This window comes from Leptidea sinapis, chromosome 46 (genome assembly GCF_905404315.1).
Source record: "Leptidea sinapis chromosome 46, ilLepSina1.1, whole genome shotgun sequence".
Classification (NCBI taxonomy): Eukaryota; Metazoa; Arthropoda; class Insecta; order Lepidoptera; family Pieridae; genus Leptidea; species Leptidea sinapis.
In genome coordinates, this window is record NC_066310.1 from 7,220,357 (window position 1) to 7,247,942 (window position 27,586).

At 33.7% G+C, this 27,586-nt stretch overlaps 1 protein-coding gene across 3 annotated transcripts in view; it reads right to left on the bottom strand.

Annotated features, from left to right (window-relative positions):
* The window catches only part of LOC126977860 (CDC42 small effector protein homolog), an 81,324-nt gene that overhangs the window by 13,324 nt on the left and 40,414 nt on the right, over window positions 1-27,586 (bottom strand). For 2 of the 3 annotated variants that reach the window (XM_050826498.1, XM_050826500.1), the window contains exon 2: window positions 16,245-16,643. In XM_050826498.1, coding sequence (XP_050682455.1) covers window positions 16,245-16,386 — 142 coding nt within the window. In that variant the 5' untranslated portion in view covers window positions 16,387-16,643. Of the gene's footprint in view, window positions 1-16,244; window positions 16,644-23,320; window positions 23,505-27,586 lie in introns of those variants that run through there. The other variant, XM_050826499.1, reaches the window with a different exon arrangement.

The window sequence follows — 27,586 nt, forward strand, 5'->3', positions numbered from 1 at the left end:
AATAGTTCTATCACATGCTAATTAGAGGATAACTATATGAAACATAATAGATCTCTTACGAAGTTAAAGCAAGATAGAAAAGGCATCCGAGTATATTGTTACTGTAACCGATTCTTACTGACAAGTCGTAAAAAGTCAGCCACGCTTGGAAATAGCTCCATAGTATTTTGCATACTAAACTAGCTAACAACGCACACATTGACAACTAAATTGGTCACGCATTATCAGGCTGTCAGGTCGACTAACCGCAAGTATATTGTAAGTCTTATGATTATAACAGTCTAAGATATAAGGTAATATGTTCATCAATTCTAATTTACTAGATTCCGTGTTAGTAATTCTATAGCAAGGAAAGATGACCGGGCATAAAATAGTTTAATTATTATTGTAACACCCCCGAATTTTGAAAGTCACGAACGGGCGCGGTGTTAATGTGCCTTTATAATGGAGGCAATTAGATAATGGAAAACAAAACACGTGCGAGAATCTACCTTAAATATGGAAAGTGAACACAGATTTTCGAAGTTGGCCTTTTAGGTGGGTGTGTATGCTTTTTACACACTTTTTATTAGCTTCACCTGTATGTATGTTTGTTTGTTTGTTTGTTTGTTTGTTTGTTTGTTTGTTTGTTTGTTTGTTTGTTTGTAACAGACTTTTTTTTATGATAATAAGGGACGCGACGAGCAGAACGTTCAGCTGATGGTAATTGATACGTCCTACCCATTACAATGCAGTGCCGCTCAGGATTCTCGAAAAATCCAAAAATTCTGAGCGGCACTACAATTGCGCTCGTCACCTTGAAACATAAGATGTTAAGTCTCATTTACCCAGTAATATACTATTATATTACTGCTTCACGGCAGAAATAGGCGCCGTTGTGGACTCATTTGGGCGCGATTTTGACCCACTTTAAACGGCCAGATTTCGTTCAAACTTCGTAGATTTATTGAGGACCGATGACATTACATTAATTGAATAAAAATAAAAATTATTCCAAAATTTCAATTTGCAAAGTAAGTTTATTGTTAATTTATATAATTTTCAACTATCGTGTAAAAGGCAGGAATTGGTGTTAGTTTTAAATTTATTTTGTATAAAAAGCGTGTTTGTTAGTTTTTGTCAACTACTATTTAAAATTAAAGCTGACTGAATTAAGTATACTTAATATATATTATTGAGTTTTAAACTATAAACAAATGGATAGTGTGTTCATAGTGTATATTTTTTTTCTCCAACTACGACTGTCATTTTTCTCCGGAATGAAAATCAAGCTTCTTATTGAACACAACCAAAATTTTAATATATCGGAGTTAAGATGTAGGTACTCCACTATAGACTAGATATGAGAGCATGCTAGCATAGCTTTGTGGCTGACACATGGACACTAAAGAAGGCCGACTGAGATCGGATTGATGCCTTTGAGATGTCTCAATCTCTGTGATCACCGCATGGTGCTGGAGGAAGATGTTTCAAAACCCTTGGACAGCATTCCGCACCAACCAATCCATCCTTCATACTGTAGGCGTAAAACTCAGACTCTCAACCATTTGGTTCCCAAGAATCTTAGAGTCGCAGCCCTATATGGTCTGACGAAATCCGCACATCTCTGAATACCGGACTTACGCACGTAGCCAAAGAGAGACACAGATGGCGAACTATTGTCAAAAAGTTGAACCCTCACAGAAATCACAACCCTCAACAATGAGGAATACGACGCGAGGAGGTATGAGGGCATGTGGGGTGTATGGAATGCTAAGGCGGCACTAATTGCCAGCGACCTTGAGTGATATTAGTTCACGGCTGTGTGCCCGCCATCTATGTAACAAAGCCAATATTTAAAAAATTATTGCGTGAAAAACGTAACATTTAAATAGACGCAAACAGTTAAATGCTTATAATCCTAATTATTGATTACTATTCTGAATAAATGTACCTACAGTAGCACTAAACAAATGCGTCATGCCGAGAAAAAACTTGTTTAACTGCAAAGAAAAGTGGTACTTCAAAATAGCTCTGGATTTGTAACTATAACCAGTAGCAAGCACTAGCAACCTACAAATAAGACTTAAGGGTATGTGTAACATGATAGTGTTCATATCTCCAAATTGTATGTATGTATTTTCACAACAAAACTTGTCTAAATACACCATGTTTGCGTGCTTTCTGCTTACACTTCGCCTTAACAATATGGTGTATTTCAGACATTACAGTATTTCTGTAGCAACTCTACAACTATACCAATAAAAATATTACATTTCAACTGTATGTCCTTTTTTAACCAAACTGCTTGCATAAAATATAAGTCGATAATTATTCTGATTCCTAGTTAATGAGACATTTTATCTGTTACGAGTGCTTATACTAAACTACAAACTAAATCTACAAACAATACCCTTACCTACTGATTTATAAATCAAGAGTCTAACCCTAAGATCATTTATGCGTGTCGATAGAATTTGACAACTGTGAACACGTCAAAAAATTTGATGTTGACAGTTAACCTCTATTCTGAGCAATGCACGCACACTAACACAAAGTGACATACAAATCGCGAGTGTAACACGTAGATTGTCACGCACACAAAAGTAATAAAACTGGCCGGTTTTCATCGGTTATCTGGCAGCAAGAAGCTCTATATAGACGGATAATTTATCTAAGGTCTAGTCTGTCTAAGTCAAATAATTCAAAAGTATGGCCGCCATATTGTGTGTTGCACTTTTTGATATTTGGAAGTAAATGAAGGTCTTGTGTTTTACATTGTTAACCAAGTGTTTGATAGCATTTTCTTTAACAAACGCGAGTGTTACACTTTTAAAGGATAAAAACAATCTCTAAATTAAAACCTAAAACTACACATATCAAAAAAGAAGAGGACACTGTCCGTAAATTTTGCCAAAAACCATATTCTGTCTACAGCAAATACCACCTCCGAGGCAACAAATGGCGCTAAACTTCATAATGACAACTATGACAAATACTTTCTTGACTCATTATATCTGGAGTCTCCCTGAAAACGAGATCTGGAATGGTCTTGAAACGTCGGGTTAACTGATTTTTTTTTATTTGGAGAAAAAAACGGAACAATTATCTAAAATCTAGTTAAAACAATTGTGACTTAGAAAATTCTCACTAAGACTTGAAGTTTCAAATGAGACAAGGACAGTTTAACTAACTAACGATTACTGAAAGAAAACATTTAAAAATAAATAATATATTGCAGTAATTCTCTTGTTTATGACATTTTTAAATTGTGCTAATTCAATTATATTAAAATCTATATTTATATAATAATAAAAATGTATCTTTGACGCATAAATTCTAATGTAAAAAAACAGTTACAATTACACGCGCTTTAATCATTCACAAGTGTTCGATATTTGGCAAGAAGTAATGGGACAGAACACATTTCAAGAAAGGCTTTTTGATATTCCCATATATTTATAGGGTGCATTTTACGCTCGCACCAACTGACCTGGAGGAGGCACGTCTGAGAGGTAAATATTTCCTCAATAACAACGTTAAGATATCGGATCAGTCACAGCTCATGCCCAAAGTAAACTACAGGCAGAAAAATGCTGTTAAGATCTCCCAAAATCATACAATCTGATCTCTCTGCAGCTAAGAATAAGAGTTGAATACTAAAATGATTTGTATACATATAATTGCAAAAGGAAATGACGTCGCGAATCATAAGACAAGGTCTTTTGAAATTATGGACAATGTTTGCATAATAACAGTGATGGACTCTTGTGTCCTGATAGATAGATAGGTATATCGTCACGCAACTGCTGAACAAAAGCTAAAGATTTGTACAATATCTTATTTAAGATTATTTATTTATTATCATATTTAAGAATGAAAGAAAGAAAGGAAGAAAGCTATAATAAAACAATTTATTTTGCATAATAAAGGTACCTGCATATTGCAGTTTAATTTTTTCCACAGTTAGATTATAGTTTATTTTAGTTTTGTTTAAATGATTTTGACGTTGGATTGCTAAACATACCTAATTGAATTAACAATTATAAATTCTGTGTGCAATTGTGCGTTACTTTGCGACATAAGATGTTAAACCCCCTAAGACCCCCTCAAAAAAAAATAAGCTTGCATATTGAAGCTTGAAGGCAGGAAAAAGACATGATAAGGCGTCGCTGTGAGTTATCACAGCGACGCGTTAGGCGTTAGCCTAGCTGGCATCATGTGAAAAGAAGCCTCTCACAGGAGAAAAGTATGCCCGTCTTTAAAAAAAATGTCACCAATACAACCAGTTCAGTCAACCAACACAGGTAAGCGGGCGCGGGATACTGATTGCTCATTGGTCAGGTAATAATCACAACATATCGTTAACAATCGCTATTGGCCTACAGTTGACATATAGAAAATTTCCTAATAAGCTATAGGGTTCGCCCTTTATTAGGCGTCTATGGTTTATTTATAACAATATAACAAGTGTTACAATTTTAAATGAAACACTTTTAAAATGGATTTAAAGTTAACTTCTATTTTGAGCAATGTACGTACATAAACACAAAGTGACATACAAATCGCGAGTGTAAGACGTAGCTTGTCACGCACAACCAAAGTTCATTGCAAAACAAGAGGCTCTACCTAGATGTATAAATTAACTAAGTTTAAAAATATTGGGCCTAGAATTAATAAAGTTAATGCGTAACTAATCCCAATTGATAAAGAGGTCAATTAATTAGTACCAACGTGTCATATACAGCAATACGACACCACATGTGTTGCGTAACAAATGTTATTCTCATTACTTACGCGGTTCATAACAACGCTTTTGCATCAGTGTTTATAACATACTCTTTCCCGTAGGGGTAGGCAGAGACCACTTCTTTCCACTTGCTACGATCCTTACATACTTGTTTTTCACTTTCATTATTCCTTTCATGCATGCTCTCCGGTTTAGGGTACTCTTGACCTGGCCTTTTTTTCAAGACGTACCTTATTTGATCTTGAAACGTCCGCCTAGGTCTACCCCTTCCAACACTTTCATTCACACTGGCCTTATACACTTTCTTCGTCAACCGTTCTTCATTCATTCTCTCGACATGTCCAAACCATCTCAGCAATAATATAACATTAGCATCTGTTATACAGAAAATATGGAGATGGCAATAGAGAGGGCTATGCTCGGAGTTTTCTTGCGAGATCGAAAAAGAAATGAGGAGATCCGTAGGAGAACCAAAGTTTATTTATAGGACAACCAGTAGATGTTACATTCTAATACGCTTAAAATATATCGAATATGACTTAAAATATAACAAGATATGAGTTGAGCACAGTCTTTGCTTCCGTGACACCAAGAACACAATAATATAAAATAAAAAGTTACCGACATAGCCCAAATGATTGCGAAACTGAAGCGGCAGTCACATAGTTCGATGGACAGATGGCTGTTGGGGCAGTAAAGTCCTCGAATGGCAGCCACGTACCGGAAGACGCAGTGTTGGTAGGTCCCCCACAAGATGCACCGACGATCTGGTCAAGATCGTCGGAATACGTTGGATGAGGGCAAAGCAGGACCGCGTGGAAATCTTTGGGGGAGGCCTTTGTCCGGCAGTGGACGTCTTCCGGCTGATGATGATGATGATGGTGAGGGTCGTACATTGATGTCTGGCGAGTACCTACGACTGTCCGGTTCGTGTTTAAGAAAAGCGATATAACCACACAATTTTGAAATTCAGTATAAGCTGACAGATAATTTAAAAGATTGTGCCAGTTTTCAATTTCAACTAGCTGTTACCCGCGTCTTCGTTCGCATTTACCACTCTGTAAGTTGGTGTTCCAATACTGCGTACATATAAAACAATCATATATCTCTCATCGTTTGAAAGAAGCCATGCTTTCTCCAACATACTTTTGAAATCCAACTACCACAAAAGTTTCAATTTCGGGTTAAAATACAGCCTATTATTATTATTAGTTTATATACATTCACAAATAATGTATTTTTCTATTGGTAACAGAATTTTCAAAATCGATTCAACATATTTGCAGATTACCCCCTACAGTCTCAAAAACTTTTATTAGTATAGACAAGAATATCTTTTTTTCTTTTGCTGACCTCAACAATGCAGTACAGTTCTTACAAATGCGCTTGGTCCGGGTGTAGTCTTATAGTATAAACCCCACTTAAGATAGTCATAATATTGTTAAAATAAGTCTTAAATTGTCACAACTTACAACTAACAACATTCCCGTTTTATACCATTAATATATAAAATTTATTGTTACAGTTTAACTAAAGGAAAAACCTAAGTATCTATATATATAAAAATGAATTGTTGTTCGTTAGTCTCGCTAAAACTCGAGAACGGCGGGACCGATTTGGAAAATTTAGATCTTGAATTATTTGTGGAAGTACAGAGAAGGTTTAAAAGGTGAATAAATAGGAAAATGCTGCTAAATTAAATAAAAACAACAAATTTGTTTTTCCTTTGATGTGTCCATAATTTCTATGAGAGAATTTATTGACGCACGGTTTGACAGTTCTGCTGTGAAACAATTTCATTACGACAGCAGGGTGCATATTTTACGAAGTAATTTTTGATGTTATGATAATATATTATTGACAAATTCATATAAAAACATTATTTTATTTATTATATATAGAACAACGTCTGTCGGGTCAGCTAGTTTAGAATAATCAAGCGATTTACAAAATTTAGTGACACGTTTACTTCAATGTCGTGCTTGTCACGATAAAATTAAATTGCACTTTATTTACAATTCAAGGTTATAAAATTCGGTTTATCTTTCGATTTCAACCTTCAATCGAACACAATTGGTAACTTGTGTATGTAATAAGTAGTTAAAGGCTTTTGTTCCAAATGGTTGAACTTGTGTTAGTAAGGATAATGATAGGTTTTAGATTCCTCTGCTAAAATGTCGGTAAACATCTACAATTTCGGATTTCACAAATGCTGTAAGATGAGACGGAAATTTATTTATTTTTATTAATCAAATTTTTACTACTTTATATACGTATTTTACCAGTGGGAGTCACATGGGTACCACAACAGTGCCTATAACTGCTGTGAAGCAGTAATGTGTAAACATTATTATTTTTCGGTCTGAAGGGCGCCGTAACTAGTGAAATTACTGGGCAAATGAGACTTAACATCTTATGTCTCAACGTGACGAACGCAATTGTAGTGTCGTTAAGAATTTTTCGGTTTCCTCAAGACTCCTGAGCGACACTGCACTGTTAAGGGCAGGGCGTATCAATTACCATCAGCTGAACGGCCTGCTCGTCTTGTCACTTACTGTCATAAAAAATAAGTGTCACGATATCTAATGATCACGTCACGCTTCAGAAATCTATGACAACGCGTAATAAAAAAATCAAACAATGCGTTATTAAAAAAACCAAACTTAAAGTGATGCAGTGATGGTTGTTGCTGTAGAGATTCAAAAATATGCAAGCGTGAGTAACAATTTGTTATATATTTTTTTTTCAATTACCAGTCTCTTCATTATTTATTATTCAAACAAAAAAGATATTATAACTATATTTACACTTCTACGATTACATAAAATTAAAACTATATACGTGGAAGCGTACCAAGAATACTGGCAGCATTACCGCGTTGGATAGCAAGGCTGATCCGTTGACCGAAATAGCTGCCAGCGCTTGGGTTTCCAGTAGCCTTATTGAGGCGCGAAGATAGTATTTTGAACATTCTCCGCGGTTCTGGGCCCCACGGGCCAAGTGTCTCGACACCAAACGGCACAAAGATGTATGCGCCCATTCTTCTCAGGTCTGAGGCAGTCTCTTTTGAATGGGTGGTAGATTTTGACGTTCAATAAGTGATTATAAATCCTATTTTTAATAAAAATATTTGAATTTGAATTTGAATATGACTCACTGAGACCAACATATTAGCAACGCTTGCTGTCTTCGGCAGTCGAAGCAGCAGCCCCAGCACCAACTGACGTAACTTGGACATGAGAAGGAGCCAGAGTGTCCCACACCAGCGCCCTTTGTTATATATTATGTATACTGCTTACAGATCAAGTTTAGAGAGATTTAAATAACATACCTCTCGCACTTACTTCTAAGGTAAATAAGTTTACTATGTAGCCACTTGTTGTCAAGTTGCTAGGCTAAAGATGTTTGACTTTTGAATGTCAAAAGTTAAACTTTGTACCACTTCTGAAAAGGCTTAGCTTTGACAAGAAACTCATTGCCACTCTTTTAAATCAACATGTACAGTTTCATCGTGTGAGAGATACAACATAAGATAATCAAACTTCAAATGCTCAATGACTTACACGAGTGAGTGAAAACTAAATGTAAATAAAACAAAAAAGCACAAAAGTTATTAAATAAAAATCAAAAGTTATTATTATAAAGGGATAACGCGAGCACCATTTTAACAATTACAGTGATATACTTAACTATAAATATATTAAAATAACTTTTAACATAAAATAGAGTTTCCGGGTGTGTTTTGTAGTGTGATTTGTTCCAAAATAAGTTAAAATCAAAACCAAATGTTCATTTGGTCTTCTATAGCATTTCACATATTTTTAATTTTAACTTTACTCAGATTATAACTAGTGTTGAAAGTGTTACTCGCCATAAAAACTTATTTTGATGCTCTAAGTGTGGCGCTGTTGTTGATGACAGCCAGACGTCACTTCAAATATAGTATATCGTCTGTTCCGTGTTTACCGACATTGCCATATACGCGGAATAGCTTTCAATAATTCTTCACGTAATAATAAAATAAGAATGTCTGTTTGTAGATTTAAAATAACTGTTTTTATCAATTGAACTCGGTAACACTGCACTGAACTCACGTGTTCGTCACGCATTTGAGATTTTGACATGATTTTTAAAATAATAAGACGGGATTCTCACTGACAAGTAGCTTATGTAATCGGTATTCTGTGTGCGAAGATTTGATGTCATCTATAAACCAATCCTGCATGCATGATTCAATATGTCAATCTTAATTTAAAAATCCACATAGAAAACGCTTATCTGTCATATTCATACAAATGATAAACTTAAATAACCAAAATATCATTCCATGGATCGTATACTAAAATGCCAAAAGCAGTAAATTTTTTGAATTTAGAAATATTCCAACCGACACACACTATAAAGGTTTATTATGCATAATTACTTAAGGTCACACGATTGTAAAAAAACACTAAAGAAATCGTAAGAGACAAATAAGAAATTATGATGTGTCCAATCATACATGATATAAAAAGTTGATGTATTTAAATTGACCACAGCTAGTTGTTTATTCTGTGTCCCTGCCAAAGCCCTGACTCCGATCACGGACTTGTAAAAAAATAAGGACTCCGTGTCACCTGACATAACAGTGTAGCACCAAAACAAGCCGATTAACGTGTAAATACATAGCCGTGGGGCTACATACACTCACACTACTATAGGCCGATAGGCGGCCATTATGAGAATTGTCATCGTCTGTGACACATTAGTTTTCGTCTCAATAAAATATTTTAAAAATGCCGTTGTGCGTTGTGAAAAAGTGTAAAAACAATAACATAAAAGTATTTGTGGATATATGATTATTTAAGGGAGAAATAATTGTGTAACTGGTATACCCCGTAACCGCACACACACTAGCATAAAGGTACCTTCTCGTACTTCACTTGCTAATATCACGGCGCGGAGTCCTTCTTACTCGTCCGTTTCTTCTATATAAAAGAGGAGTAATGAGAACTTTAGGCCATTTCAGAATATTGCGTTCCCTACCTATTTCTCCAACTTTTCGTCATGACAGGACACTAGCTATCTAGTTGGACTATAAAAGGAAATGGTTGCAAGTGCCACTATTGAAACTGCATAAGGCAAGTAACCACGCCATATTTGAAAGAAACGTCCGCTATGCCTCGGGAATACTAAACATATTTTGTACAGATTCATCGTTGGACGCTATGGGTTACGTCACTCGAAGACGTAATAACTAGTTCATAACTGCTAAACTCAAAATAACTTTAAAAAGCGAATAATAAAATAAACCTCTCGAATAAAAAATTAAGTAATTATTAATAATTATGATACAGTAATGATTAGGACCATAATACCAATTTAATGTAAATATTGTATGTCCTTGCGTAAGTGGGTAGTTTGAAACAAGGTTCCCTTGATTGCCCTACCGAACTAAACGAAAAAAACAGGAAACTTCAGTAAAATGTCATGACCTACTTGTTATTATTACACTATAGGAAACGCATTTTAATCAACAATATATTTACAAGCCACCAAAATTCTCGCCGAATAATTCAAGGAAAACCAGAGGCATTCATGTACTTCCTATGAAATGTCCATTAAAGGACATAATATTATGTATGTCCATAAAGGATGCGCGTGTTTTATCGTTACGTCGTTTATAGAGATATATATATTATATAGCATATAAGGTATTACTTAGTACTTATTATACTTATACTTTATATACTTATTATTTATTCACTATTATTTATTGGTAACATAAACTTATTTATTGTCTATTCCTATATTGTATTTTAGCGCCATCTAGTGATTTTATAAACAAATTCATGTTGTTAAAACTGAAAATGTTTAAAAACAAGTTTTTAATAAACATTGAATATAGTTATGACAGACAGAAATGACATCAAAAATAATTCTAAAGGAATCAATTTTGAGAAAATAAATGCCTTTTATAGTTTATTATAAACACGAACAGTGACTGACATGCGTTTATTTGTGGTTATATTTGATCGAAGGCAACTAGATGTGTTATGCTAAGGCTAAGACCATAAAGCCGCTATTTAGTACAATTTTAATTTAATTTGTAAATACTACAATTTTATTAAAGTATTTTGATTCGGTAGTGCAGTTCCAAGTGTGCCGTTGTGCATACAAACAAATAAAAAAAGATTAAAATATAATAAATATTATTACTACTAGTAATTAACGTTTATTTTATTAACATAGACAAAGTATTCGAACATTGAGAATGGGTTGAAGTGCGTAAACAAATTTGCTATAATTTGCTTGGTGTAATACATTCGGAAACAATAGTGCATATTTGCGTAGAGCTAGAGACAATCACAATAGCTATTGAACAGAAAATTGAATGAATAAAATTATTAAACAAACGTTCTTACGTAACGGTAAAACACATGATCTCATAAGGGATACCAACCTTATAAATTGTTGTTTAGAGCTATTCGAAAGGAACCTTTTTTCAAATATTATTTACAACTAGCTGACCCGGCAAACGTTGTTTTGCCATATAAAGTATAATTCACGCGATAGTTTTATAAGTAATAAAATATTGCCTATATTATAGCCTGTACATCATTTTGTTCTATTGTCAATAGTTTTTGCAGCGCACGCAAAAATAGGTTTTCGATTTTACACCTTGTGTTACAAAATAGCAATTTTATTACGGATCCCTAAATTTGAAAAAAAAAAAACATAGCCTATAGCCTTCCTCGATAAATGGACTACCCAACACTGAAAGAATCATTCAAATCGGACCAGTAGTACCAGAGATTAGCGCGTTCAAACAAACAAACAAACAAACAAACAAACTTTCTTTTACGGTATGTTTATAACAACGTACTCACACATAGCGATTTTAGTTGATCTAAATATGAACTACTAAATCGCTTAAGGCGAAGGGTAAGCAAAAAGCACGCAAACATGGTGTATTTAGACAAGTTTTGTTGTGAAAATATATAATTTGAAGATATGAACACTACTTTATCATGTTACACATACCCTTAAGTCTTATTTGTAGGTTACTAGTGCTTGCTGCCGGTTATAGTAACAAATCCAGAGCTATTTTGTTTTTTCTCGGCATGACGCATTTGTTTAGTGCTACTGTAGGTACATTTATTCAGAATAGTAATCAATAATTAGGATTGTAAGCATTTAACTGTTTGCGTCTATTTAAATGTTACGTTTTTCACGCAATAATTTTTAAAATATTGGCTTTGTTACATAGATGGCGGGTATCGGCAATTAGTGTCGCCTTAATAGCCTGAACACATGGTGGGATTTGTTACGGCCGGACCATCGGACGGTGCGGTGGGTGCCTCGTACCAATTGGTCGGCGTTGTTATCCGTACGGTCTGGATAGTAATATTAATAATTTTACGGCGTACCATCAGATATTGTGCACTACCGGACCGCGTTCGATGGTTCAGTTGTACCAAATCACACCATGTGTTTATGTTATAATATTTGAACCATCTGAACTAGACGTTCATGTTTGAAATCTTTTAACTTGTTGAATGTCAAATGTCTGAATTCGTCTTACGTCTATAATATTATCAATTAAGTATCTAATTTCCTGTGGAATAATTGAAATAATAATTACACACTTTCGGATATTTTAATGGGCGCCATCTTTGCAATGAACACTAAACCGATTTTAGTGGAACCGTCTGCACATGCTTATTTGAATTCGCGTTCAATTTTCAAAACTAAAACCACTCCGTGTTATTATATACCTACGCTAGGCCGGCAACGCTCCTGTGTTTTTTTTTTATTGAATAGGAGGACAAACGTACGGGTCACCTGTTGTTAAGTGATCACCGCCGCCCACAATCTCTTGCAACACCAGAGGAATCACAGGAGCGTTGCCGGCCTTTAAGGAAGGTGTACGCGCTTTTGTATTGATTGACTTGTATTTAATATTATTTTTCTTCCTTATATATTTACACACATACGTTTTTTATTATTTTTGTTAGTGTCATTATTTATTTCTAGTAACATTTTTTGTTAATCATTTTTTTATAATAATTATTTTAGTGCCACAATTAATTATATTTTGCTTTTAAAATATGTCAGTTCAGCTCCAAACTTCACACAATGGGGTCACTGAAAATCAGTGAGTGTGAGTGTATGGACACAACTATAACTGAATGGACTCCAGTTTTGGAAGACCACTGTCACATCAAGTTTTGCTTTTGTTTCTTTTGTATTAAGTAAGTTAAGTATTAGATTAAGCATATATTTTGTTCTCATAACATTTTTTTGTGAATGTGTCAGTTTTCTTGTTGGTCAACTGCAGGCTATTAAGAAACCTATCAATAGCCTGCAGTTGACCAACTGAACTATCTGCACCACAGAATAACCATTCTATACACATATACATATCAATGTAGATATTTTTTTATCTAGGTACCTACTATCAAACAAATTTACAAATTTAAAACCGAAACAATAAAAAACTTTATATCGCTACTAAACGAACTCTATATACCTAGGTATAAAAAAGTATTTTATTCTTTTTAAGGCTTATTTTGTATGTTTTACTATAATTAGATTATCTTTTTCATTACTGATACTTCTTATTAACTTATCTTACATTTAGAAGACGATTTCATCTTATATTTATGTCGATTTTTGTAATCATCCTGGTCATTCTATTTAGGTACACGCGAATAATAATAATAATAATTCTTTATTTGAATAATGTGTGTATAAATGTTAACAAAAATAGTAGGAATCAACACATTAGCCAAAAAGGGCATGCAAATTACATTACCTCCATGTCATTATTTATACTAATATTATAAAGCTGCAGTGTTTGTTTGTTTGTTTGAACGCGCTAATCTGTGGTACTACTGGTCCGATTTGACTGATTATTTCAGTGTTGGGTAGTCAATTTATCGAGGAAGGCTATAGGCTATGTTTTTTTTTTTTTTTCAAAATTAGGGATCCGTAATAAAATTGCTATTTTGTAACACACGGTGTAAAATCGAAAACCTATTTTTGCGTACGCTGCAAAAACTATTGACAATAGAACAAAATGATGTACAGGCTATAATATAGGCAATATTTTATTACTTATAAAACTATAAAATAAAATAATAAAATTATAAAATTAAAGCACGTAATATTTCATTGTTACATTATATTAACATATACACAACTTATACATTACTAAGATAAAAGAAGCTAATGTAAAACGTATAATATAATAAATGGTCAAAAGAAATATATATTTGGCATATTTATTATGTACTAGCTCCCCCGACAGACGTGGTTCTGTATATAATAAATAAAATAATGTTTTTTTTTATGAATTTGTCAATAATATTTCATAACATCAAGAATTGCTTCGTAAAAATGCATCCTGTTGTTGTAATGAAATTTGTTTCACAGCATAACTGTCAAACCGTTGCGTCAATAAATTCGACGGGGTACGCATCAAAGGAAAAACATATTCGTTGTTTTTATTTAATTCCGAGCATTTTCCTATTTATTTACGTTTTAATCCTTCCCTGTACTTCCACAAATAATTCAAGACCAAAATTAGCCAAATCAGTCCAGCCGTTCTCGAGTTTTAGCGAGACTAATGAACAGCAATTTATTTTTTATATATATACTAGTGGACCCAACAGACGTTGTCCAGTCGGAAATTTCGGACACACGTCTCAAATTTGAAAAATCGGTCCAGCCGTTAAGAGGAGTCCACTAAAATACACATGAGCAGGATAATTATATTATATGGACGGAATTGAGAATCTTAACCAATCTCAAATTCACTGGAACACACAAACAAATCATCAAAATCGGTCCAGCCGTTTAGGAGGTAGTTCAATTGTGAATCAAAACCATTCTCAAATCCACCTGAAGACACACACCAATATCAAATTCACTGCAACACACAAAAAAATCATCAAAATCGGTCCAGCCGTTTAGGAGGTAGTTCAATTGTGAATCTAAACCATCCTCGAATCCCCTTGAACTCACACAAAAAATTTCATCAAAATCGGTCCAGCCGTCTAGGAGGAGTTCAGTGACATACACACGCACACAAGAATTATATATATAAAGATATATTATTAGTTTGATGAAATAACAAAATGGAGGACAAATCCTCACAATAAAAGAAGGCAAACATGTAGATTGACATTGGTCGGTATCAAATACAGTTTCAAAAGATCTCGATAATGTTTTTAACAAGATAAGTCTAATATCATACAAGATAAATATTATTTTATCTAAAAATCGACGCGATTGCCCTTGTTATAGAATATAATATATAGTAATATCTAATATACTAGCTAACCCGGCAATTTGTTGGGTTGTTTTGCTATATAAAGTATAATTCACGCGATAGTTTTATAAGTAATAAAATATTTCCTATATTACAGCCTGTATGTACATCATTTTGTTCTATTGTCAATAGTTTTTGCAGCGCACGCAAAAATAGGTTTTCTATTTTACACCGTGTGTTACAAAACAGCAATTTTATTACGGATCCCTAATTTTGAAGAAAAAAAAACATAGCCTATAGGCTTCCTCGATAAATTGACTACCCAACACTGAAAGAATCATTCAAATCGGACCAGTAGTACCAGAGATTAGCGCGTTCAAACAAACAAACAAACACTGCAGCTTTATAATATTAGTATAGATAATATTCTCGTGCAATGGTGTTAAACATTGAACTCCTCCGATACGGTTTGACAGATTCTCATGAAATTTTGAGTGCATATTGGGTAGGTCTGAGAATCGGACAACATCTATTTTTCATCCCCCTAAATGTTAAGGTTGGTCCACACAATTTTTTTGACATTTTTTTTAAAATCTGTTTGATTATGTTAGTCAGTATTAAAAATACATACAACTTCAAACAGTTACTTTTGTATCGCGATTTTAATATCGGCAATACAACGTTTGCTGGGTCAGCTAGTACTATATAAATATTTAAATATCGAATACGGTACTATATTAAGGCTTAGTGTTATGACTTTGAAATGATAATGCGCAAAACGTCTATGCTTACGACGCAAAATGAAAAAAAAATTAAAAAAAGAATCATAAAAATAATAGTTTAAAAAAACTAAAAAAATACACTTTTACTGAAAATCCCGCTAAAAAATAGAAAATAAATTTAATAAATTTGAATTAAAAATTGTGTAAGAAAAAATGATTTTATTGTAAAAAAACGCATTAATAGTTATTATAAATATTTTATGAACAGACCTTCTACTCATAAGTAGAAGGGTTCTTTTGATAATATCCTGAAAAGCATTTTTTTTGTTATATTGAATTGTCATCGGTCCTTAATAAGTATGCCAAATTTCAAGTTAATCCGACGTTTTGAAGGGGTCAAAATCATGTTCAAAGATTCCGCTACATACTAACATACGTATGAATCTAATAAAAGCGTATTAAAAAGTCTTGGCTGTATGCATGTACCTTTGCCATGCTGAAATAATAATTATAACTTAAATGTCAGTAAAAAACATACCGATGTGTCCAGTGTGTTGGAAATTCGTTGGTGCGCTAATCATCGACCTATCTATCCTCCGTCGCGTGCGCCTCGCCTGAGCTCCGGGCTGGTAGCAACACACAAACCACTGGAGCAACATTTCACTGCCCGTTGTCGCCATTTTAAATAGTTAATAAACACACAACAAACACTAACTTTTAAAACCGGTGGTCAAGCACCTTCGATTTTTGAATAAATGTTTTCTTTTCTTGAGAACTGGCAGTGGACTTTTCGTTCAGCCACACAGAACTAAGCCCTCCTCGATAAAATTCCAAGATATACGTCTTGTTATCAGCAGATGTCAGATGGAGTTGAGATGTCGAGTCCGCGATGATGTTTCGTGGTATGATAGTGATAAGAGCATGGCTTGCCCTTTATCTGTAACAAAAAAAAAACAATTCTGAAAATCTTTAACACGCAAGAAACAATGACTACCATTAGTCTAAATTATTATAAGCATAAACGATTGTAAATATTGTTTGTTTTCGTTGAGACTTAATGAGTGTTTACTGTATATATTATTAGGACTTGGAGATGCATAATTATCTTATTAAGAATGTGATATTGTCTCAGATGAGTCATTTACTGTTTTGATATTGAATTCTCAACCATTACCATGATGTACTAATTTCAAAACAGATATCTACATTTTATTAAGATGTTTACTTTCTTAAATATTTAAGTTTATACGCAGTAGTTAATTAACTAAACAAATAGCAAACTATCGACGATTTAAATTTATACTTTAAAACGAGTTTATATTATATGAAATGGTATCGCAAAATTATATTTATTTATAAGGAATTTAGGTACATTATCCTATCTATATATATAAATGAATTACTCGTTAGTCTCGGTAAAACTCGAGAACGGCAGGACCGATTTGGCTAATTTTGGTCTTGAATTATTTGTGGGATTCCAGGGAAGGTTTAAAAGGTTTGAATAAACATGAAAATCCTCGGATTTAAATAAAAACAACAATTTTGATTTTCTTTTGACGTGTCCCCCGTCGTCGTTCAGAAATCAAATAAAAATAATAGTTTAAAATGAATAACTAATTAGAATTTTTATATTTTTCTAACTTTCTAAGAAAGTAAAAAATAAACTTCCTTAAAACACGGGTAACGCTTAAAAAAGGAGTCCTTTTGTTTGTTTAAGTTTATTTTATACAAAAGTTTAGGTCTTTTATTTATCGATTAAGGTAGTATGAAGTGTGCCGGGTCAGCTAGTTAATTAATAATATCATATTCATATGCATTTTAAATACCATTTCAATTTCTGTAACTCTGTTACTAGCTGCGTTTAAATATAAAGTAATTCAATTTATATTCAAAACTACATATTAATAATCTGTCTATACTCTATTCACCATCACACTCTCTGTATCCAAGCTAGAATTTATATAAAAAAAAACTAAGAGTGCGTCCTACCCTTGAGTGTTCCACGACCTTATTGTACTCTGTTATCTATGATCAGGTGTCAGATATGTCGTGTCTTATGCCTTGATAAATATCTCGAGTGGTTTATCTTGGATCTGCATATTAATATCTAGTTTCCTATAATAAAAGAAAATACTATCTTTATTATATAACATTATAAAACAGTATTTTGAAAGTTGGTGTTCAGTTAATCATAAGAATGCCGACTTTCAGTGTTGTCACGACTTGGCAGCGCTCCTGTGATTCCTCTGGTGTTGCAAGAGAATATGGGCGGCGGTGATCACTTAACACCAGGTGACCCGTGCGCTCGTTTGTCGTTTGGAGAAGTTTGGACGTTTTGAAGGGGTCAAAATCATGTTCAGATTCCGGTACATACTAACATACGTATGAGAAGGAGTTCCATAAAAAAATAAAATAAAAAGTACACATCTCAGAATTCACTTCTACATTGTGCATGAATCTCTAAACTGCATATGAAGTCCTGGTACATGTTGTTACGATGACGCATGATTGCAACCGCTATGAAAGACATAACTTTCACTGCTACCATATTTATGTTCTCCTGGTGACGCCAGAATATATAAGGGTGTACTCGCGTCATACATAATATTACAACATACATGTAACTACTACTGATATGTAACTATGATCGCCTGGTACCTATCCCATTGTCTCACATGTTAAATCTTATGAATTTGTGTGTCTGTCTTTTTTACTGTCGCGCTTTTTCGTTTCATCGACTTTCAAATCACATCGATGCTAAAGTAATATACACTTCAAATTAAAATTCCTACTTAATTTCCAAAACACATAATATATTCCTACAAAACACTGTCTTCATCGATGAAGGCGAGGTTCCGCAATTGTGCCGACGATGATGATGGCCAGGATTCCCATAGAAACCGACTGACAAGCTTAACCTATTTGTAAAACTCTAGGCTTAGATACATATCTCTCAAGCACTTCTCTAGCACAGAATAAGAATAGGTAATAAGTAGTAATAAAAGCCTCACTTAGTTATACCTTTCAAGGAAACAGTTGTATTAAATGCCAGCTAATAAGGTTAATTTTAAATCGTACTTAGTTTGTTGATGAGTTGGATTCATAACACATTGATAATCAGTTAACGCACGGTACGATGTATATATTCATGCTTATTTATTGGGTATCCATGGTTGAGGCGCGTGACAATCTGACAAAGACAAAGCTATCTTACAACACGCACGATGACAAAGAAAGAATTACCTAAGCAAGTAGTACATAGGCTGCACTAAAAGTATCGGGAATGGAATATTTCCACTGTTCCTGTCATATTAAAATTGAAAACTCCTTAGTTTTAAAAATCCAATACCATTTATTTATTTAAAAAAAGATTCTCGGTCTGGTCAAACTTGTTTAATAGTCGGTGAGAAAATGGAATTGACTCGAGAAAATTCTAGAGCGATGATTTATTATGACTTTCGAAGTGGTTTAACACAAAAATAGTGTGTTGGCTTTGATTTCTGCATTTGGTGATGAAGCCCCATCAACAACCACAATTTATCGCTGGTTTGCTGAATTTCAACGTGGACGTGTCAAGCTCAGTGATGATCCCCGTCAAGGTCGTCCAAAAACTGCAGTCACTAAAGAAAACATTGATGCTGTGCTGTATGGAGGAAGATCGACATGTGACATACCGCGAAATTCAGGCAACTTTAGACATTGGCATGAGTCGAATACAAATAATCTTGCATGAACAATTAGGTGTAAAAAAGTTGTTTCCCCGATGGATACCGCATTTGCTCTGTGAAGAGCAAAAAGGGGCTCGCGTTACTTGGTGCGTCAGAACTCTCGAAAGATTCCACGCAGGATCCTCAAATACTGTATACAACATCGTATCAGGTGACCAATCCTGGATATACGCGTACGAACCCGAAACAAAAAACCAGTCACAAGTTTGGGTGTTCGAAAATGAGTTAAAGCCAACAAAAATTGTTCGTTCACGGAGTGTTGCAAAAAAATGGTGGCCACGTTTGTCTCCACAACCCCTTGAGGGACAAAGATCGGTTAATGCAGAATGGTATGCTAGCATTTGTTTGCCAAAGGTCGTTTCTGAACTCCGTACCGCAACCGCCGCATCATCCTCCATCACGACAATGCGAGTACTCACACCGCGCACAGAACAAAAGAGTTTTTAGAGCAAGAAAACATTTATTAGACCATCCGCCGTACAGCCCCGATCTAAGCCATAATGATTTCTATACTATAAAATAAAGAATAAATTGCGTGGTCAGAGATTTTCATCACCTGAAGAAGCTGTGGACGCCTACAAAACGGCCATTTTGGAGACCCCAACTTCCGAATGGAATGGTTGCTTCAATGATTGGTTCCATCGTATGGAAAAATGTGTCAAATTTCGCGGAGAATACTTCGAAAAGCAATAAATACATTTTTAAATTGTAATGTTGTGTCACTTCCTTAATTCCCGAAATTTTCAGTGCCGCCCTCGTACTTAGGCGTCTCTACGTCAATCGGCAATATAACCACAGAGGCCGCGGCCGGCATAAAGGTATAAAAATTCTTTAGAATTCTTTTTGATGTCATTTCTAATATAGTATTTTAGAAATGACATCAATCAATCAATAAAAATAATACAACTTTAAATATATTTTTTACATTCATAAGTGTCATTTCCGTGATCTACATGAATAAACTGATTTTGATTTGATTTGACACCTACCGCTTCGGAAACAAATGGCGCTTCGAGAGAGAAGAAGAGGCGCTAGAAACTCTCCCAGCATTCTTTTTATGCGCTCTTTTTAATAAGAATATACAACATTGTACTGTCATTGCAATTGCTATAAAATCTGTCCGATCACTTAGATATTCAGCTGTGGAGTAGTAGGATTTACGACAGAGCCATTTTTTAATAAAACATCTAAATTTATTTATAGATACTCCCAGCCACTGGCTGGGACATTATTAAAAGTGTTAACCTACATTTACCCTTAAAGCTATTATGTATTATGAAGCCTACTACAATAAACAAGCAATCCCGGCTGCTCGGCATTTCGTTGAAACTTACAAAAATCGGTTGGGTGAACAGTATCTTCTTTACAATTCGAATAATTAATCTGAATATATTAATCTTAGTACTTTATGTTTTATTAAAATAAGAATACTTGTTTGATTATTTAGTGAATTGAATATACAGTTTCTAGGTTGATGATATATGACATGGGTAACTTTACAGCGCGAAGACCAACGTGTGCATTCCCGGAGCGTAAAAAGAATAGGAACGAGCGGGTATCCACATCTTGCGGGAAGAAGTGGGAGAGTCTAAAGCCAAGCCCCCGCCGAACAAAAGATGCAAACTTTTAGTTTGTCAACACGTGTTGGTGACAAAAGTTGGCATAAAAAATGTTAGGAACAGAGTTCAGCTTTTGGCGGTAAACATTTAATTGTAATTAATAAACGCGAAGTGAAGTTATTCCAAATTTAAAACTGTTTGTCTTTATCTTACCTTTGTCACTGCGTTTATGAATAAGACAGCACAAGAATAAGCTAATTGCACAAATAAAATTTGAAAAACAAAATTTAATGAACGATGCGGTGCTCTAACCAACTGAGCTAACAGTTGGAGTACCGCCTCGATATAAAATTCTGGTTGCTTTGTTCAACTCTCGGGTTGTGGCTTCATCTACAGGATCCACTTTACAGTTGATAACCTACTTATTGCAGATTTTAATTGGCTCTGTGGAGATGCTTAGCTGTAAACAAATAGAAAAATGCCCTTTTTGTAATTGTGTGCTCTGATATGATATCAATGAAGTATACAAATCCCCATCAGCCAAGAGTCTTAAAGTTCCCTAGGTGTGATTGCTTTTCTATAATTAATACATAGGTATCTGTTTTTTTTCCGGTCCAACGAGAATGGGCAGTCTTCAAAATAAAAATCATTATCATTTCATACGATGACAGTTTCTGATTTGTAATAAATGCGGCCCGCTAACAAATCATCTTTTCTCAAAGCATTTGATAATTCAATCCCTCCATATACTTCTTCCTTTGAGGCTTACACGTACCCACCATTTATGCTTCCGTTACTTTTTGCACAAAATAATAAAACTGCGGCTGCCCGCAAATATTGTCGTCGTAAAATGTTTTTCAAATTGTTGGCGACTCAGTGTAGATACAATAGAAACAAAAGTTTGGGATTTTATAAACAGTTGGAAACACTGAAATTGCCAACAATTTCGGTGAAAAGCGCCTTTTCGATGAGAGAACGAATGGGCCCGTTCGACTCTAAATAATTGTGTACATTCTGACAAAGCCGCACTAGAGGGCACAGACTTTTTTTATGGAAATAAAGACTAAGACGAGCAGGACGTTCAGCTGATAGTAATTAATACGCCCTGCCCATTACAATACATTGCCGCTTAGGATTCTTGAAAAACCCAAAAATTCTGAGCGGCACTCCAATTGCGCTCATCACCTAGAGACGTAAGATGTTAAGTCTCATTTGCCCAGTAGTTTCACTAGCTACGGCGCCCTTCAGACGGAACACGGTAATGTATACACATTACTGCTTACACGGCAGAAATAAGCGCCTCGACTAATTAAGTACAATAATTACTTTAGCTCACATTTAAGTTCAGTCAAAATTAATTTCCAACGTTTACAAATCAATGTCTTTCAATTCGGAAATTTTAATTAATTTGAGTGCATTTCAACATCTACACGACCGCTAGTTATAATAATATAAATATACTGTAATGTATCTCAAATTAAATATCTATCATTTAGGTAGGTCACTACAATTAGGTCAAATTATGACACTTGTGAATGTTATACAATACTAGCTGAACCGACAGACGTTGTTCTGTTGGTAATAAAAAAAAATACTGTTTTATAGGAATTTGCCAATAATATTTCAAAACATCAAGAATTATTACGTAAAAAATGCTCCTTGTTGTTATAATGAAATTGTTTCACAGTGGAACTGTCAAACCGTACGTCACTAAATTCTCTCATAGAAAATATGTCCATACAAAACAAATATTGAAAATAAAAATAATTATGGGTCCCAAATTGAAATAAAAACTATCCTATCTCTCAAGTTGGACTAAACTGCACTCCATGAAGTAATTAATCCCCATTAAAATCCGTTCATTAATTTAGGAGTCCATCACGGACAAACAACGTTACACCTAATTTATATAGGTATATTAAGATAGGTATATTTTAATACTTATTATCAATTCGGAATATTTTGATCTTCAATGAGAAAAATTGGAAAACAATATTTTGCAATATAATAATAAATATATAATTGTTGGAAACTTCACTGGTGAAAGTGTGAGTTTTAAGATTTGTTAATATTTATCATATAACTGTTTGTTTCCTATACATAAATAAATAAAATAACTATGCAATCTTTGCTCAATTTGTTGATTTACTTGAGTACCTACTTAATATAAATTTTTTGAAATAAATAATGAGAAACCTCAAAGGAGTTATTACTTCTGTAAGCCCGTCATTAAATAAAGGTAAGTAATTAAATATGAACTTTGTAACAACAAGTAAATAACTTTTAAGAATAATATAAAGTTCAACTTTTATTATTATAATCATTACCAGCAGAAACCGAGTTTTCGATGACAGGATCAAACTAATCACCTCAAAGCCACTCAATATAAATTCAACTGTATATCAATACATATAAAATTTAATTCACTTTGCACTGTTTATAATTTTAGTTGTCGACATGGAGCACGTTTTGCTAGCACGGCTTAGTACTGAAACACGTTCTGACCCAGATGCGACGCGCAAGTAACTGCCGAGTGCCGTCTGTTAGCAACTTAACAAGCCAGTATTGCCATACTCAGTTGAGACTTAATAAAATAGGTAAAATATTAATTTCTTTAACCAGTTGTTATTTATCAAAGCCTGTGCATAGAAAATGTTTTTCTTTAATGAGCATAGGCTTGTCAACAAGTTCAAAAATTAAATATACGACGACCGATATAGCCGAATGGTTAGTGACCCTGACCACTAAGCTTAAGGTCCCGGGTTCGAATCCCGATAGGTGCAATCATTTATATGATGAATATGGATGTTTGTTTCCGAGTCATGGATGTTTATATGTATTTATGTATGTTTAAGTAAATATATTGTATTAAATATATCGTTGTCTTGTACCCATAGTACAGGCTATGCCTAGTTTGGGGCAAGATAATTTGTGTAAGAGTGTGTCAATATTATTATTATTATATTATAAATCTTGATAAAGTTCCTAAAAAAATAAAAATTTCAAAATTCTTTGAATTCATGAATTATTAAAAACTACGTTTAAAAAAACCGACTTCAAAAACTGAAAAGTATCAAATGACAAAAAAAAATATTTAATACACCTCTTATGCAAACCTTTACCTTTAATATTAATAAAATACTATTATTTGTATGTGCTACATATTGATAGCATTGAAGTCGGTGCCAAGCCAAATGTAATAAAGATACCTACACTCGCCACGCGTGACTTTGAGCGGGATAGCTTCGTCTAGAAAGAAACAACCCAGCGGACAGACACGCAAGGCCAGACAACCTAAATAAATACAGTAAGGAAGCTGTTTATAATATTAAGCTTTATTTTGTTTAGGGTTTGGCACTGACTTAAAACCTATCAATAGGTGGCACATGTAAATAATAGTATTTTATTAATATTAAAGGTTAAGATTTGCATAAGAGGTGTATTAAATAAAACTTTTAGTTATTTGATACTTTTCAGTTTTTGAAGTCGGTTTTTTTAAACGTAGTTTATTTTTTATTGTTAATAACAATTGCAATTTTTTATGTGCTAAAAAAACTTTCGATACATTTTTTTAAATTTCGAATCGAACGAGCCATCGCTCATAGTTTTCACTGGTCTTGTATTATAAAACTGACCATAATTGGTAGTCCAAGGACTTCAGGTCTGGACCAGGGCCCGTCTTTAGCTCTTATAAAGTCCGGAACGTTGACTTTCAACCTTGTGACCTCGTGAGATCTTATACGAAAGGTACATTTTTATGAAGCGTATTCCTAAGAGTTTACACAACACGATCTAAGAACGTCTCTTGATACACTTTGGCTCAAGTCCTTTTTGACAAAATTGAAGATGAAGGAGTCGGAACTACTTGACAAAGCAACCTGAAGTCTGCAGGGGTCTACACGAGCAATTCTCCGACCACTTGTGACGCCTTTTTGAACCGATAGGCGTAGTCTCGTGTTTTGCCTTAGTTTGAAGCCTCAATTGTGAAAATGTTTCCATGGGTGAAAAGGATATTTCTGTACTTTTCATCCGCGTATCGGGTCATCAAGCTTTTTGAATCGAGACACTCCCTTTAACTGCAAGGATTCATGTAGGGCATGTCCTATATATTTATACAGTTCTGCCGTTAGTAAAATAAGTGTTGTTCATTTTAATTCATTTTCAGTTTACTTTATAGAAAATAATTATATAATTGTATTTCTTAATATAAGTTCTTATGTTGCACAAATAAAATTTAAAATTTCTGTGTAGGTATGTAATATTTGTGTATGGTCGTTGCCTGTAAGTGCAATAACACTTAGATTTATTTAGAATAATATTTAATATATATGTTAGTGATTATTGTGTTGGTGATGCTAAATAAGTAAATTAATACAACGACGACAAGCACTAAGCTTCCGGTGTTTAATATTTTTGTTTTCCTTATAAAATTCTGATGAATTCTGGCTTGACATCATTTAAAACCTTTTGGGTTCCAAAAGTACGCGGCTCCCCCGATCTTTAATAGTCTTCGACAGAGGATGTGTTAATATATAGTATATAGATAGAACAACATACGAACTAATATAATACTAGAAGTTTATAAGTTCTAACAATATTTACGGCCATACTAGTTATCTAACTAGTAAAGACTATCTAGTCTTCTTTATATTTGTATGATAATTAAATTATAAGAATATTTAAATAATTAGAATTTATTAATGAAATAAATTTCTACTGCGTTTTGTTATCACGCTACAACCAATAATTTGATATTATGTAGGACAACAAACAATCGTACAAATAGTGTTACTTATAACTAATTGTTCAAATAGTTAAGAATTTGTACAATCAACCCCCGTTATCCACGACTTACTAATAGTAGGGTCATGAACGATCTTATAATAATACTAGCTGACCCAGCAAACGTTGTATTGCCGATATTAAAATCGCGATACAAAAGTAACTGTTGATCGTAGATGGGTGAAAATTTGAAGTTGTATGTATTTTTTAATGCTGACTCATTATCAAACAAATTAAAAAAAAATTTCGTGTGGACCACCCTTAACATTTACGGGGATGCAAAATAGATGTTGTCCGATTCTCAGACCTACCCAATATGCACTCAAAATTTCATGAGAATCGCTCAAGCCGTTTCGGAGGAGTTCGAATTTTCAAATTCAAGAAAATTTAATACTAAACTTAAGAAATATTTTTTATTATATTTTTATCAATATTTGTTAATTACACTTGTATAAAATCAATGTTCTAATAAGCATTAATGTACAAGAGACTTGATCCTGCAGACAAACTGTCCAAACAGTTTTGCGGGACTATGTTAGCATTTAAGATTATTTCTGTAAATGATTAATAGTAAAAATAAATAAATAATTATAAACTTTAACACCATGACACGAGAATTTTATATATTAGATGTATGAACTAAGCTATTTATAAACTAAGTACTTAACTACTACCTATAAACTAAGATTAATAGCCTTAAGAATTTCAGAAGTTTTACTTAAAATTATTTCTTCTTATTTTTATCACAAAACTTACGGAGACGAGGACCCTAAGATGTGACAACACTGAAATACTCTCACACGCTCGTTGAAAGCTGGCCCGATGCCATACGGCGTGTTTGCTCCAATTTTTATCAAGCCTGTTTCGCAAGTTGTGCACTGTGACAGTCATCAACAAAATTTATTGCAATTCCGCTTTTGTCAATTTATATTGTTAACTAGCTGACCCGACAGACGTTGTTCTGTATATAATAAATAAAATAATGTTTTATATGAATTTGTCAATAATATATCATAACATCAAAAATTACTTCGTAAAATATGCACCCTGCTGTCGTAATGAAATTGTTTCACAGCAGAACTGTCAAACCGTGCGTCAATAAATTCTCTCATAGAAATTATGTTTGGACACATCAAAGGAAACACAAATTTGTTGTTTTTATTTAATTTAGCAGCATTTTCCTATTTATTCAACTTTGAAACCTTCTCTGGACTTCCACAAATAATTCAAGACCAAAATTTGCGAAATCCAATTCATTTTTATATATATACTAGCTGACCCGACAGACGTTGTTCTGTATATAATAAATAAAATAATGTTTTTATATGAATTTGTCAATAATATATCATAATATCAAAAATTACTTCGTAACATATGCACCCTGCTGTCGTAATGAAATTTGTTCACAGCAGAACTGTCAAACCGTGCGTCAATAAATTCTCTCATAGAAATTATGTATGGACACATCAAAGGAAACACAAATTTGTTGTTTTTATTTAATTTAGCAGCATTTTCCTATTTATTCACCTTTTAAGCCTTCTCTGGACTTCCACAAATAATTCAAGACCAAAATTAGCCAAATCGGTCCAGCCGTTTTCGAGTTTTAGCGAGACTAACGAACAGCAATTCATTTTTATATATATAGATATCTAGAAGATATTATAATGTTATTTTTCTTAGACTAGATGTTTCCAGTGGCATTCTAATCATTAGTTTTTCATTTAACGGAAAATTTTATGAGCTTTAATTAAATTTAATAAAAGTGAAAGCTCCATAAAAATAGAACCAGCTTATTCGAAGCTTAGCTGGAT